Source organism: Salvelinus fontinalis, unplaced genomic scaffold (genome assembly GCF_029448725.1).
Source record: "Salvelinus fontinalis isolate EN_2023a unplaced genomic scaffold, ASM2944872v1 scaffold_0374, whole genome shotgun sequence".
Classification (NCBI taxonomy): Eukaryota; Metazoa; Chordata; class Actinopteri; order Salmoniformes; family Salmonidae; genus Salvelinus; species Salvelinus fontinalis.
Window position 1 is genome coordinate 1 of NW_026600583.1, and position 17,499 is coordinate 17,499.

The 17,499-nt window shown below is 42.9% G+C and overlaps 2 protein-coding genes across 2 annotated transcripts; both read right to left on the minus strand.

Annotated features, from left to right (window-relative positions):
- Positions 1-7,786: 7,786 nt before the first annotated feature.
- Positions 7,787-12,204, minus strand: LOC129845815 (acetylcholine receptor subunit alpha-like; the record flags this gene model as incomplete). The annotated part of the gene is made up of 4 exons (XM_055913739.1): positions 11,566-12,204; positions 10,289-10,431; positions 10,148-10,192; positions 7,787-7,896 (listed from the first exon to the last, which is right to left on the minus strand). Coding segments are annotated over exons 1-4 (353 nt in total), but the record flags the coding sequence as incomplete, so codon positions are not given.
- A 1,407-nt stretch (positions 12,205-13,611) lies between these two features.
- Positions 13,612-17,445, minus strand: LOC129845817 (kelch-like protein 23). The gene is made up of 3 exons (XM_055913742.1): positions 16,641-17,445; positions 16,296-16,448; positions 13,612-15,214 (listed from the first exon to the last, which is right to left on the minus strand). Exons 1-3 carry the CDS (start codon positions 17,428-17,430, stop codon positions 14,904-14,906), a joined length of 1,254 nt encoding a protein of 417 aa, XP_055769717.1. The 5' UTR covers positions 17,431-17,445; the 3' UTR covers positions 13,612-14,903.
- Between the last annotated feature and the right edge of the window lie 54 nt (positions 17,446-17,499).

A 17,499-nucleotide genomic window follows, 5' to 3' on the forward strand; every position in this document is an offset into this window, starting at 1 on the left:
GTCCATGGAATACATCTCTATCTCAGTTACAACCACATCATGTCCATGGAATACATCTCTATCTCAGTTACAACCACCCCACATCATGTCCATGGAATACATCTCTATCTCAGTTACAACCACATCATGTCCATGGAATACATCTCTATCTCAGTTACAACCACATCATGTCCATGGAATACATCTCTATCTCAGTTACAACCACATAATGTCCATGGAATACATCTCTATCTCAGTTACAACCAGCCCACATCATGTCCATGGAATACATCTCTATCTCAGTTACAACCACATAATGTCCATGGAATACATCTCTATCTCAGTTACAACCACATCATGTCCATGGAATACATCTCTATCTCAGTTACAACCACATCATGTCCATGGAATACATCTCTATCTCAGTTACAACCACATCATGTCCATGGAATACATCTCTATCTCAGTTACAACCACATAATGTCCATGGAATACATCTCTATCTCAGTTACAACCACATAATGTCCATGGAATACATCTCTATCTCAGTTACAACCAGCCCACATCATGTCCATGGAATACATCTCTATCTCAGTTACAACCACATAATGTCCATGGAATACATCTCTATCTCAGTTACAACCACATCATGTCCATGGAATACATCTCTATCTCAGTTACAACCACATCATGTCCATGGAATACATCTCTATCTCAGTTACAACCACATCATGTCCATGGAATACATCTCTATCTCAGTTACAACCACATCATGTCCATGGAATACATCTCTATCTCAGTTACAACCAGCCCACATCATGTCCATGGAATACATCTCTATCTCAGTTACAACCAGCCCACATCATGTCCATGGAATACATCTCTATCTCAGTTACAACCACATCATGTCCATGGAATACATCTCTATCTCAGTTACAACCACATCATGTCCATGGAATACATCTCTATCTCAGTTACAACCACCCCACATCATGTCCATGGAATACATCTCTATCTCAGTTACAACCAGCCCACATCATGTCCATGGAATACATCTCTATCTCAGTTACAACCACACCACATCATGTCCATGGAATACATCTCTATCTCAGTTACAACCAGCCCACATCATGTCCATGGAATACATCTCTATCTCAGTTACAACCACATCATGTCCATGGAATACATCTCTATCTCAGTTACAACCAGCCCACATCATGTCCATGGAATACATCTCTATCTCAGTTACAACCACCCCACATCATGTCCATGGAATACATCTCTATCTCAGTTACAACCAGCCCACATCATGTCCATGGAATACATCTCTATCTCAGTTACAACCACACCACATCATGTCCATGGAATACATCTCTCTCTCAGTTACAACCACATCATGTCCATGGAATACATCTCTATCTCAGTTACAACCACATCATGTCCATGGAATACATCTCTCTCTCAGTTACAACCACCCCACATCATGTCCATGGAATACATCTCTCTCTCAGTTACAACCACATCATGTCCATGGAATACATCTCTATCTCAGTTACAACCAGCCCACATCATGTCCATGGAATACATCTCTATCTCAGTTACAACCACATCATGTCCATGGAATACATCTCTATCTCAGTTACAACCAGACCACATCATGTCCATGGAATACATCTCTATCTCAGTTACAACCACATCATGTCCATGGAATACATCTCTATCTCAGTTACAACCACCCCACATCATGTCCATGGAATACATCTCTATCTCAGTTACAACCACACCACATCATGTCCATGGAATACATCTCTATCTCAGTTACAACCAGCCCACATCATGTCCATGGAATACATCTCTATCTCAGTTACAACCACCCCACATCATGTCCATGGAATACATCTCTATCTCAGTTACAACCACATCATGTCCATGGAATACATCTCTATCTCAGTTACAACCACATCATGTCCATGGAATACATCTCTATCTCAGTTACAACCAGCCCACATCATGTCCATGGAATACATCTCTATCTCAGTTACAACCACACCACATCATGTCAATGGAATACATCTCTATCTCAGTTACAACCACCCCACATCATGTCCATGGAATACATCTCTATCTCAGTTACAACCAGCCCACATCATGTCCATGGAATACATCTCTATCTCAGTTACAACCACACCACATCATGTCCATGGAATACATCTCTATCTCAGTTACAACCACATCATGTCCATGGAATACATCTCTATCTCAGTTACAACCACCCCACATCATGTCCATGGAATACATCTCTATCTCAGTTACAACCACATCATGTCCATGGAATACATCTCTATCTCAGTTACAACCAGCCCACATCATGTCCATGGAATACATCTCTATCTCAGTTACAACCAGCCCACATCATGTCCATGGAATACATCTCTATCTCAGTTACAACCACCCCACATCATGTCCATGGAATACATCTCTATCTCAGTTACAACCACCCCACATCATGTCCATGGAATACATCTCTATCTCAGTTACAACCACCCCACATCATGTCCATGGAATACATCTCTATCTCAGTTACAACCACCCCACATCATGTCCATGGAATACATCTCTATCTCAGTTACAACCACATCATGTCCATGGAATACATCTCTCTCTCAGTTACAACCAGCCCACATAATGTCCATGGAATACATCTCTATCTCAGTTACAACCACATCATGTCCATGGAATACATCTCTATCTCAGTTACAACCACATCATGTCCATGGAATACATCTCTATCTCAGTTACAACCACCCCACATCATGTCCATGGAATACATCTCTATCTCAGTTACAACCACATCATGTCCATGGAATACATCTCTATCTCAGTTACAACCAGCCCACATCATGTCCATGGAATACATCTCTATCTCAGTTACAACCACCCCACATCATGTCCATGGAATACATCTCTATCTCAGTTACAACCAGCCCACATCATGTCCATGGAATACATCTCTCTCTCAGTTACAACCACCCCACATCATGTCCATGGAATACATCTCTATCTCAGTTACAACCACATCATGTCCATGGAATACATCTCTATCTCAGTTACAACCACACCACATCATGTCCATGGAATACATCTCTATCTCAGTTACAACCAGCCCACATCATGTCCATGGAATACATCTCTATCTCAGTTACAACCAGCCCACATCATGTCCATGGAATACATCTCTCTCTCAGTTACAACCACCCCACATCATGTCCATGGAATACATCTCTATCTCAGTTACAACCACATCATGTCCATGGAATACATCTCTATCTCAGTTACAACCACCCCACATCATGTCCATGGAATACATCTCTATCTCAGTTACAACCAGCCCACATCATGTCCATGGAATACATCTCTATCTCAGTTACAACCAGCCCACATCATGTCCATGGAATACATCTCTATCTCAGTTACAACCACCCCACATCATGTCCATGGAATACATCTCTATCTCAGTTACAACCACATCATGTCCATGGAATACATCTCTATCTCAGTTACAACCAGCCCACATCATGTCCATGGAATACATCTCTATCTCAGTTACAACCAGCCCACATCATGTCCATGGAATACATCTCTATCTCAGTTACAACCAGCCCACATCATGTCCATGGAATACATCTCTATCTCAGTTACAACCAGCCCACATCATGTCCATGGAATACATCTCTCTCTCAGTTACAACCATATCATGTCCATGGAATACATCTCTATCTCAGTTACAACCACCCCACATCATGTCCATGGAATACATCTCTATCTCAGTTACAACCACCCCACATCATGTCCATGGAATACATCTCTATCTCAGTTACAACCACATCATGTCAATGGAATACATCTCTATCTCAGTTACAACCACATCATGTCAATGGAATACATCTCTATCTCAGTTACAACCACATCATGTCAATGGAATACATCTCTATCTCAGTTACAACCAGCCCACATCATGTCCATGGAATACATCTCTATCTCAGTTACAACCACCCCACATCATGTCCATGGAATACATCTCTATCTCAGTTACAACCACCCCACATCATGTCCATGGAATACATCTCTATCTCAGTTACAACCACCCCACATCATGTCCATGGAATACATCTCTATCTCAGTTACAACCACATCATGTCCATGGAATACATCTCTATCTCAGTTACAACCACCCCACATCATGTCCATGGAATACATCTCTATCTCAGTTACAACCACATCATGTCCATGGAATACATCTCTATCTCAGTTACAACCACATCATGTCCATGGAATACATCTCTCTCTCAGTTACAACCAGCCCACATCATGTCCATGGAATACATCTCTCTCTCAGTTACAACCACATCATGTCCATGGAATACATCTCTATCTCAGTTACAACCACATCATGTCCATGGAATACATCTCTATCTCAGTTACAACCACATCATGTCCATGGAATACATCTCTATCTCAGTTACAACCACATCATGTCCATGGAATACATCTCTCTCTCAGTTACAACCACATCATGTCCATGGAATACATCTCTATCTCAGTTACAACCACCCCACATCATGTCCATGGAATACATCTCTATCTCAGTTACAACCACATCATGTCCATGGAATACATCTCTATCTCAGTTACAACCACCCCACATCATGTCCATGGAATACATCTCTCTCTCAGTTACAACCACCCCACATCATGTCCATGGAATACATCTCTATCTCAGTTACAACCACATCATGTCCATGGAATACATCTCTATCTCAGTTACAACCACCCCACATCATGTCCATGGAATACATCTCTATCTCAGTTACAACCACCCCACATCATGTCCATGGAATACATCTCTATCTCAGTTACAACCACATCATGTCCATGGAATACATCTCTATCTCAGTTACAACCACATCATGTCCATGGAATACATCTCTATCTCAGTTACAACCACCCCACATCATGTCCATGGAATACATCTCTATCTCAGTTACAACCACATAATGTCCATGGAATACATCTCTATCTCAGTTACAACCACATAATGTCCATGGAATACATCTCTATCTCAGTTACAACCACCCCACATCATGTCCATGGAATACATCTCTATCTCAGTTACAACCACATCATGTCCATGGAATACATCTCTATCTCAGTTACAACCACCCCACATCATGTCCATGGAATACATCTCTATCTCAGTTACAACCACATCATGTCCATGGAATACATCTCTATCTCAGTTACAACCAGCCCACATCATGTCCATGGAATACATCTCTATCTCAGTTACAACCACCCCACATCATGTCCATGGAATACATCTCTATCTCAGTTACAACCACCCCACATCATGTCCATGGAATACATCTCTATCTCAGTTACAACCACCCCACATCATGTCCATGGAATACATCTCTATCTCAGTTACAACCACCCCACATCATGTCCATGGAATACATCTCTATCTCAGTTACAACCACATCATGTCCATGGAATACATCTCTATCTCAGTTACAACCACCCCACATCATGTCCATGGAATACATCTCTATCTCAGTTACAACCACATCATGTCCATGGAATACATCTCTATCTCAGTTACAACCACCCCACATCATGTCCATGGAATACATCTCTATCTCAGTTACAACCAGCCCACATCATGTCCATGGAATACATCTCTATCTCAGTTACAACCACCCCACATCATGTCCATGGAATACATCTCTATCTCAGTTACAACCACATAATGTCCATGGAATACATCTCTATCTCAGTTACAACCACCCCACATCATGTCCATGGAATACATCTCTATCTCAGTTACAACCACATCATGTCCATGGAATACATCTCTATCTCAGTTACAACCACCCCACATCATGTCCATGGAATACATCTCTATCTCAGTTACAACCAGCCCACATCATGTCCATGGAATACATCTCTCTCTCAGTTACAACCACCCCACATCATGTCCATGGAATACATCTCTATCTCAGTTACAACCAGCCCACATCATGTCCATGGAATACATCTCTATCTCAGTTACAACCACCCCACATCATGTCCATGGAATACATCTCTATCTCAGTTACAACCAGCCCACATCATGTCCATGGAATACATCTCTATCTCAGTTACAACCACCCCACATCATGTCCATGGAATACATCTCTATCTCAGTTACAACCAGCCCACATCATGTCCATGGAATACATCTCTATCTCAGTTACAACCACCCCACATCATGTCCATGGAATACATCTCTCTCTCAGTTACAACCACCCCACATCATGTCCATGGAATACATCTCTCTCTCAGTTACAACCACATCATGTCCATGGAATACATCTTCCTCAGTGTACCACTGATCATAGAATATAATGTGGCAGTAAAGATGTATCACCCTCTAGTATAACCCATGTCCTCAGTGCCCAGACTAGCTGCAGGAAGCTAGAGTGGACACCATGAAAACTCAGCTTTAGCAGGCCAGTCTTACTCTTAGTTACATATATAATCATTTACTATTAATATCAAACAAATGAGGTAAGTATGTAATTTTTCTATTACACACATTAGCATCAGAATCAATAGATTCCTACGGGGAATTGTGTTAGCCTGATTAGATAATCAGGGAATGCTGAAAATAACTCAATTATGCCAAAAATGTTGTTTCAGGGGTGATAGACAAAAGTTGAGGTAGCTTAAAGACAGCCAGTTTAAATGTAACTAAATGTCATCCAAAATGTAATCTACGTAATTCCCAAAATATATTACTTCATGAGAGGCCCATAAACAATAACTAGTAATGCTGCATACTCAAAAGCTAAAATCTCACATTTCTGGTAAAAATAGTTATAAATTGCTGAGGTGTCGTCACTTTGGAGGACACAAGTACCGGTACACAGTACAAATATGATACAAAAAATATAAAATATTTTATATGATGTATTTCCTATTTAACAAAACTGTATGAATAAGGCTTGAAATGAATTATATGCTATCTAAACATAGCATAATCAAATTATAAAACCACGAACTATAATATTTCACCTATGACTCTCTCTCTCTACCGCACCTGCTGTCTCTAACTCTGAATGTTCGGCTATTTAAAGCCAACTGACATTTACTCCTGAGGTACTGACCTGTTCCACCCTCTACAACCACTGTGACCTTGACCCTGCTGGTCATCTAGGAACGTTTGAACATCTTGGCCATGTACTGTTATAATCTCCACCTGGCACAGCCAGAAGAGGACTGGCCACCCCTCAGAGGCTGGTTCCTCTCTAGGTTTCTTCCTAGGTTTTGGCCTTTCTAGGGAGTTTTTCCTAGCCACCGTGCATCTATATCTGCATTGCATGCTGTTTGGGGTTAAAGGCGCAGCTGTCTAAGGCACTGCATATCAGTGTTAGAGGCGTCACTACAGACACCCTGGTTCGATTCCAGGCTGTATCACAACCGGCCGTGATTGGGAGTCCCATAGGGCGGCGCACAATGGGCCCAGCGTCGTCCGAGATAGGGTTTGGCCGGCGTAGGCCGTTATTGTAAATAAGAATTTGTTCTTAACTGACTTGCCCAGTTAAATAAAGGTTAAATAAATAAAACATTTAAATGTAATACCCTTTGGTCTCTATCACTAACTGCCCTTCAGGAATAGACTAGCTTCTGAAAAGGTCTTATCTAATAGGCCTTATCAAGTCAATGAATAGTGTATGTCGGTCAAGGTAAAAGCAGGACGTGTTCTTACTTGTTATAGAGCACAAGGTCAGGACGCCAGATGTCTGTGGAAGGGATTCTGATCTTCTTAATTCCACTATAATCATCAGGGTTCCACTTCAGATTCACGTCCTCCCATATCTGAACACAACACAACCTGTCATATCTGAATACAACACAACCTGTCATATCTGAACACAACACAACACAACCTGTCATATCTGAATACAACACAACACAACCTGTCATATCTGAATACAACACAACCTGTCATATCTGAATACAACACAACCTGTCATATCTGAACACAACACAACACAACCTGTCATATCTGAATACAACACAACACAACCTGTCATATCTGAATACAACACAACCTGTTATATCTGAACACAACACAACACAACACAACCTGTCATATCTGATTACAACACAACACAACCTGTCATATCTGAACACAATACAACCTGTCATATCTGAATACAACACAACACAACCTGTCATACCTGAATACAACACAACACAACCTGTCATATCTGAATACAACACAACCTGTCATATCTGAACACAATACAACCTGTCATATCTGAATACAACACAACCTGTCATATCTGAACACAACACAACACAACCTGTCATATCTGAATACAACACAACCTGTCATATCTGATTACAACACAACACAACCTGTCATATCTGAATACAACACAACACAACCTGTCATATCTGAATACAACACAACCTGTCATATCTGAATACAACACAACACTACCTGTCATATCTGATTACAACACAACACAACCTGTCATATCTGAATACAACACAACCTGTCATATCTGAACACAACACAACCTGTCATATCTGAACACAACACAACCTGTCATATCTGATTACAACACAACCTGTCATATCTGAATACAACACAACCTGTCATATCTGAACACAACACAACCTGTCATATCTGAACACAACACAACCTGTCATATCTGAATACAATACAACACAACCTGTCATATCTGAACACAACACAACACAACCTGTCATATCTGAACACAACACAACCTGTCATATCTGAATACAATACAACACAACCTGTCATATCTGAACACAACACAACACAACCTGTCATACCTGAATACAACACAACACAACCTGTCATATCTGAATACAACACAACCTGTCATATCTGAACCCAACACAACACAACCTGTCATATCTGAACACAATACAACCTGTCATATCTGAATACAACACAACACAACCTGTCATATCTGAATACAACACAACCTGTCATATCTGAATACAACACAACCTGTCATATCTGAACACAATACAACCTGTCATATCTGAATACAACACAACACAACCTGTCATATCTGATTACAACACAACACAACCTGTCATATCTGAATACAACACAACCTGTCATATCTGAACACAATACAACCTGTCATATCTGAATACAACACAACCTGTCATATCTGAATACAACACAACACAACCTGTCATATCTGAACACAACACAACCTGTCATACCTGAATACAACACAACACAACCTGTCATATCTGAATACAACACAACCTGTCATACCTGAATACAACACAACACAACCTGTCATATCTGAACACAACACAACCTGTCATACCTGAATACAACACAACCTGTCATATCTGAACACAACACAACACAACCTGTCATACCTGAACACAACACAACCTGTCATATCTGAACACAATACAACCTGTCATATCTGAACACAATACAACCTGTCATATCTGAATACAACACAACACAACCTGTCATATCTGAACACAACACAACCTGTCATATCTGAACACAACACAACCTGTCATATCTGAACACAACACAACACAACCTGTCATACCTGAATACAACACAACACAACCTGTCATACCTGAACACAACACAACCTGTCATATCTGATTACAACACAACCTGTCATATCTGAATACAACACAACCTGTCATATCTGAACACAACACAACACAACCTGTCATACCTGAATACAACACAACACAACCTGTCATATCTGATTACAACACAACCTGTCATATCTGAATACAACACAACCTGTCATATCTGAACACAACACAACACAACCTGTCATATCTGAATACAACACAACACAACCTGTCATATCTGAACACAACACAACACAACCTGTCATATCTGAACACAACACAACACAACCTGTCATATCTGAACACAACACAACCTGTCATATCTGAACACAACACAACCTGTCATATCTGATTACAACACAACCTGTCATATCTGAATAGAACACACTCACTAAAAAGTGTGGTTTAAATTGAAGAACAAAAACAACATTGAGAAGAACGACACACGCAGGTCAGTGAGAAACCATACCTGTTTCAGCCGCACATTACTGGTCACAATTTGATTGACTTCATCCTGACAAAGACAAGGGAAGAGACTTAAGAAGAAGAAGAAGAAGAAGAAGAAGAAGGAGGAACCATGTCCAGCCCTAAGCAGTCATGTATTCCTCACCACACTAATGAGCTGGATGAGCTGCAAGCCTACAGTCACCACCACCGGATCTCTGAAGTGATTGACAGGGCGGACCACCTTGTTATAGCCGGTGAACAAGGTTTTAACCAGACGCGTCTCATCTTCTGAACACCTGGCTGAACCTGCAGGGAACACACACACACACACACACACACACACACACACACACACACACACACACCAAAGATGAATAGTCAAGGCTATATCTAATATAGACACACACACACACTCAAATATATATTTGATATCTGAGAAAGCACATGGGGAACTCATGAGAACCCGGGTATAGAAGCATTATCTCTTCATTTCATTATCTTAAGTGAATGACCATACTTTATAAGTTCTCTAAAGTAAGTGGGCATACTTTAAGTCTACTTGACTACTTGTTGTCTACTTGTTGTAGTGTCGGCTTAGCGCTGATGAGGCTAAAGCAACGATGCAGACAGCAGCTGAGTCAACGTGGACTATCAGGAATTCATGACACAGACACCAAGCATTTGTCAGGCTGGGAAAGATGAGCCACCATGACTATTCCTATTTTTAGAGACCATGCTGTTAAGAGTTGTTCTGAATTATCACAAGATTTATAGACTAGGAAGTTGATATTATCACACCTTATATACCTCATTATAACACATCATATACCTCATTATCACACATTATATACCTCATTATCCCACATCATATACCTCATTATCACGCATCATATACCTCATTATCCCACATTATATACCTCATTATCCCACATTATATACCTCATAATCACACATCATATACCTCATTGTATACCCCACATTATATACCTCATTATCACACATCATATACCTCATTATCACTAACTGGCTACATCCTCTTCTACCATTGAAAATTATCCTATAGAGATCAGTGTCATACCATATATATCTACACATTTGTATACATTTAAGTAACTTCGTAACTCACTTCAAAACATGCTCTGCATTCTGGTTGCAACAAAACAGACACGCTGAGATTTACACACAGCCTTAGATGGAAGGAGGGACTTTGCACTTGTACCTGTCAATCATGTCCTCTCTGGTTTAACGTAAGACTGACTCAATACTGACTCCTCAACGTTGATATGTTTATCGGGTTTGGGTTGAATAACAAGTGATTCATTTCAAAAGTCTTTCTGATCAATAAAAGCTACAATCAAACACACATCAGCAAAACTGGTATAGGTAAAAAGGTATAGGTAAAAAGGTTTAGGTAAAGCATGCTAAAAGGTTATAACTTACCTGCTAAAACAACCAGAATCCCAACGAGAAGAGTGTGTACCTTCAAATAAAACATCTGTTAAATAAGATGACGGTTTATATTTTCTCTGAGTGTTTATATCTTTATGACCTGGGTTGAGTTGTCAACCAAACGACAGTTGGCTAAACTTTCAGAGTCCTCTAACCTGCTCTGTTCTCTTCCCTGTTCTACTCTGCTCTTCTCTTTTCTACTCTTCTCTAGTCTGTTCTGCTCTACTCTGTTCTACTCTGTACTACTCTTCTCTAGTCTGTTCTGCTCTACTCTGTTCTACTCTGTACTACTCTTCTCTAGTCCGTTCTGTTCTACTCTGCTCTTCTCTTTTCTACTCTTCTCTAGTCTGTTCTGCTCTACTCTGTTCTACTCTGCTCTTCTCTGTTCTAGTCTGTTCTGCTCTACTCTGGGTCTCAGAGTAATCTTGTAAGAGACTAGATCCTATCCCAACATGGTCTCTCTCTGCTTATCTGTGCTCTACTTTGCTCGGCTGTGGTCTCTGGGGCAGTAGGACTGAGCTATTGTTAAACCCTCAGTAGCAGCCAGACAGCATGTGGTACTGGGGGACAGCTGGGAGCGCTCACTGGGAGGTGGTACTGGGGGACAGCTGGGAGCGCTCACTGGGAGGTGGTACTGGGGGACAGCTGGGAACGCTCACTGGGAGGTGGTACTGGGGGCAGCTGGGAGCGCTCACTGGGAGGTGGTACTGGGGGACAGCTGGGAGCGCTCACTGAGAGGTGGTACTGGGGGACAGCTGGGAACGCTCACTGGGAGGTGGTACTGGGGGACAGCTGGGAGCGCTCACTGAGAGGTGGTACTGGGGGACAGCTGGGAACGCTCACTGAGAGGTGGTACTTGGGGACAGCTGGGAACGCTCACTGGGAGGTGGTACTGGGGGACAGCTGGGAGCGCTCACTGGGAGGTGGTACTGGGGGACAGCTGGGAACGCTCACTGAGAGGTGGTACTGGGGGACAGCTGGGAGGTGGTACTGGGGGACAGCTGGGAGGTGGTACTGGGGGACAGCTGGGAACGCTCACTGAGAGGTGGTACTGGGGGACAGCTGGGAACGCTCACTGAGAGGTGGTACTGGGGGACAGCTGGGAGCGCTCACTGGGAGGTGGTACTGGGGGACAGCTGGGAACACTCACTGGGAGGTGGTACGGGGGGACAGCTGGGAGCGCTCACTGGGAGGTGGTAATGGGGGACAGCTGGGAGGTGGTACTGGGGGACAGCTGGGAACGCTAACTGGGAGGTGGTACTGGGGGACAGCTGGGAACGCTGGGAACGCTCACTGGGAGGTGGTACTGGGGGACAGCTGGGAGCGCTCACTGAGAGGTGGTACTGGGGGACAGCTGGGAACGCTCACTGAGAGGTGGTACTGGGGGACAGCTGGGAACGCTCACTGGGAGGTGGTACTGGGGGACAGCTGGGAGCGCTCACTGAGAGGTGGTACTGGGGGACAGCTGGGAGCGCTCACTGGGAGGTGGTACTGGGGGACAGTTGGGAGCACTCACTGGGAGGTGGTACTGGGGGACAGCTGGGAGCGCTCACTGGGAGGTGGTACTGGGGGACAGCTGGGAACGCTCACTGAGAGGTGGTACTGGGGGACAGCTGGGAGCGCTCACTGGGAGTATGAGAGGTAGTTTCACACGTGCTGCTTCTCCTGTATAGTCAGGATGTCATGGTGTACTCTGTCGGGAACTCACCAGATCCATAAATGTCCCACTGGGCACAGACACCGGCTCAACGTCTAGTTTTGATTTACATTTGGTTGCGTTGTCAACTAACGTGATTTCAACGTGAATTCAACAAAAAATGTCACCCTGTCATCGGATTTAGGTTGAAACTTGGGTGAACAAAAGACTAAATTCCTTTTACATTGATGACTTTTTTGCAAATCCAGTTTTCCACGTTGGTTCAACGTCATCGCGTTACATTTTTGTTGTGGAAATGACGTGGCAACAACGTTGATTCAACCAGTTTTTACCCAGTGGAGTGGGTGTGAACAGCAATTACTTTACAGACACTATGGAAATGATGACTCGTTCAATTTAATTCTCTTTTCCCAATTAGTTTGAACCTTTTACCTTCAGCAGAGTGTTTCTTCACCTGCCTGGGTTGTTCTTACCAATGTAGTTGAGGTTTTGTTCTTCAAAAGTACACACATGGTTCTGAGCTTAACAAAGAAGACACCTGTATCATGTCAGATATAAAGTTGAAATGTATTACATTTTGAATTTGCATCCCAATATTACACTTTATATACATCACAGAAGACTGAAATAAAACCAAGCCATTTGACATATAAAAACAGATTTTCTGCGCCTCCCACCCCACAAAAAAGGTTCATTAATTCTAAAATGATGAAAAATCTTAATAACATTCCACCCACGAGGCCACTAGAGGTGTCACGCCCTGGCCGTAGTTCCTTTGTTATGTCTCTATTTTGGTTTGGTCAGGGCCTGAGTTGGGCTGGGCATTCCATGTTTCGGTCGTTATTTTTGTTATTTCAGTGTTCATTTAATAAATATGGACACGTACCACGCTGCACCTTGGTCCTCTCCTTCCAACAGCCGTTACTAGAGGTCGATTTGGTCATTGTCCTGCAGGAAAGGCTACTGCCGGTGATTCTTTTAAAATTATATTTAAAAGATAGAAAACTATACAAAGTTGTACATTCATTTGTATGGTATCAACTCCTCTTTTTTCCTGTTCAAATAAATTAAAGAAATATTAAGAAATATTTTAGTATAAATCCCCTAGTGGTGCTTTGCAATGTGTGTCAGCTGCTGCCATTCAAAATGGCTAAATCAAGTAAAAATCCAATAAATGATTTTCACAATCAAAAGTTTTACAATACAATGTATAAAACAAACAAATCATTGTAAACAACACACCGTTAGTTATCTAATTCAGGGGTTCCTAAACTTTTTCACTCAGGCCCCCACTTCAAGCATAGGGGAACATTTCACGCCCAAAAATCTCTTAATCGGACACAATAAATATTCACGTGTCTATAGTAGGACAACAGGATGAGGTAGATCAGATGTGATCAGTTGTCTGAAAAAGTCCTCTGAATGGAGCAGTAACAAAGGACACGTTCCAGGTTGTCTCAAATGCAGTCACACGATCTCACAACGCCTGGGTAAGTGTTAAACAACAGGAATACAATATATAGTTTACCAAAACTATTTTCTGAGATGTGCAGCGCAGCACAACAGCAATAAAGACCCCCACTCTGCCTCTAAACACTATAAACACACACACCCACAACTGCATTACTGACAACCTGGAACGCACCCACTCTCTCTCTCTCTCTCTCTCTCTCTAAACACCGTAAACACAGACACATCCATGTGACCGCGCCGCTCCAGGTAAATTCCCCACGATCTCCCAGGTGTCCTGTTCGGGGTCGTACCTCTCCACGCTCTGCAGGTAGGTGCCCTTGGAGTAGGAGTAGCCCCCGGTGACGTACAGGGACTCGTTCATGGCCACGGCGCCACACTCCATCCTCCTCTCATTGGTCCTGGCCAGCTGGCGCCACTCATCTCTGTCTGGTTCGTAACAGTCTGTGATGGTGGTCTGACCACCCACCAGGTACAGCTTGGGATGCAGTGACACCAGGCACAGGCCGTACTCTAAGGGACGGTCAAGACAAATTCATTCATGGATTTAGTTCTGATGCACAGAGGTCAAATAAATGATCTTTGCTCAAATACAGGAAGGATGACTACTAGTTATGTGCATCACTTTACATGGTGTGTGTTTTGCTTCAAGAGAGTAGACATCTCTGCATTCATATTTGTGTAAAATTTGAATGCTGCACTACACCATAACTATTTGTTAACCACATAATTCCTTCAAGCCGGGGGTAAGTTAGTTATTAACAGAGTTCCTCGTGTGGTTGAGCCGCACCAGAACCTTTGGATTTTAATGCACTGTCCCATTTTCTCTCTGTAGCTCCATAGAACCAGGGCTGATATAATAGAGTGTATCTCTCTGTAGCTCTATAGAACCAGGGCTGATATAATAGAGTTTATCTCTCTGTAGCTCTATAGAACCAGGGCTGATATAATAGAGTGTATCTCTCTGTAGCTCTATAGAACCAGGGCTGATATAACAGAGTTTATCTCTCTGTAGCTCTATAGAACCAGGGCTGATATAACAGAGTTTATCTCTCTGTAGCTCTATAGAACCAGGGCTGATATAACAGAGTGTATCTCTCTGTAGCTCTATAGAACCAGGGCTGATATACCAGAGTGTATCTCTCTGTAGCTCTATAGAACCAGGGCTGATATTACAGAGTTTATCTCTCTGTAGCTCTATAGAACCAGGGCTGATATTACAGAGTTTATCTCTCTGTAGCTCTATAGAACCAGGGCTGATATTACAGAGTTTATCTCTCTGTAGCTCTATAGAACCAGGGCTGATATTACAGAGTTTATCTCTCTGTAGCTCTATAGAACCAGGGCTGATATAACAGAGTGTATCTCTCTGTAGCTCTATAGAACCAGGGCTGATATTACAGAGTGTATCTCTCTGTAGCTCTATAGAACCAGGGCTGATATAACAGAGTTTATCTCTCTGTAGCTCTATAGAACCAGGGCTGATATTACAGAGTTTATCTCTCTGTAGCTCTATAGAACCAGGGCTGATATACCAGAGTTTATCTCTCTGTAGCTCTATAGAACCAGGGCTGATATAACTGAGTTGTGGTACCTGGATGAGGACAGGTCGTTGTTATGCTCCATTCATTGACGTCTGCCCTGTAGGTCTGAATCTTATCATAGGTGCAGCTTCCCTTGTGACCATAGTGACCGCCTGCCACATATATTGTGTCTCTCAGAACACAGGCCGTAGCGTTCCCCACACCTGTGACAAGAGAAGGAAGGAAGGAAGGAAGGAAGGAAGGAAAGAATTGTCACTAAAAGGCTTCCAACCTTAACTACCATGAAACTCCAGCAGTAAACAAATACATTTACTATATGACAAAACTTACAACAAAAAATCAACTGTCAAGTTACACAACTGTGTCATATTCCAAACCTTCATAGGCCAACCTACCTTGTACCATATTAGCTACGGGAATCCACTTCCTTTTCAGGGGGTCATAGAATTCCGTTTCCCCCATGGGCGCCCCTCCTCTGTACCCTCCTATGACGTAGACACACCCATGCAGAGCCACAGAACAGTGGTAGTACCTCGCTGTCAGCATGGGCTGCCCCTGTGTCCACTTATCAGCATCACTGCTGTAAACCCACACTGTATCTAGAGCCTCTGTAGTGTCTGTCCGGTAGCCGCCGCTAATGTAGATGTTGGAGCCCAGGAGGGAAACTCCATAACTCTCCCTGGTGTGGTCTGGCATATCCTCCCCCTGCTGCCACTGGTCCGTGACCGGGTCCCAGGTCTGGACCTCAGACAGAGGGTGCCAGTGGTACCCTCCTATCACAAACATCCTGGAGGTCAGTCTCCTGCTCCTTCTGCAGTGTTCCGGAGGGCTTTTATTGATATGAAAAGCAGTCTTCAGAGCTTGGACAAATAGAGAGTGGATGTCTTCAGCGCCAGTCTCCAGACACTCTCTATGAAGCTCCAAGGCAGTCCTGAGGTACTCTTCCTTCAGGTCTAAGTGGGCGGAGTGAAGAAGCTCCTGGAAGTGTCCCCTGCGGGCAAGAGTATCGTGGGCCAGCCACCTCACCACCCCCTCCACCAGCACCGCCTCTTTCAACACCTCCGCCAGGTTCTCCTCCTGCAGGAGGCTCCTCACCTTCTCCACCCCCAGCTCCTGGAACTCCTCCTCTCTCACCACCTGAGAAAACGACACTCTCAAATCACTAAAGACATTTAATAAACCCATCTATTGATTTAGTAGAATACATGTCTGATGAGTTTTTATATATAGTAACGGCGTTCCTCTCTCTCTTCA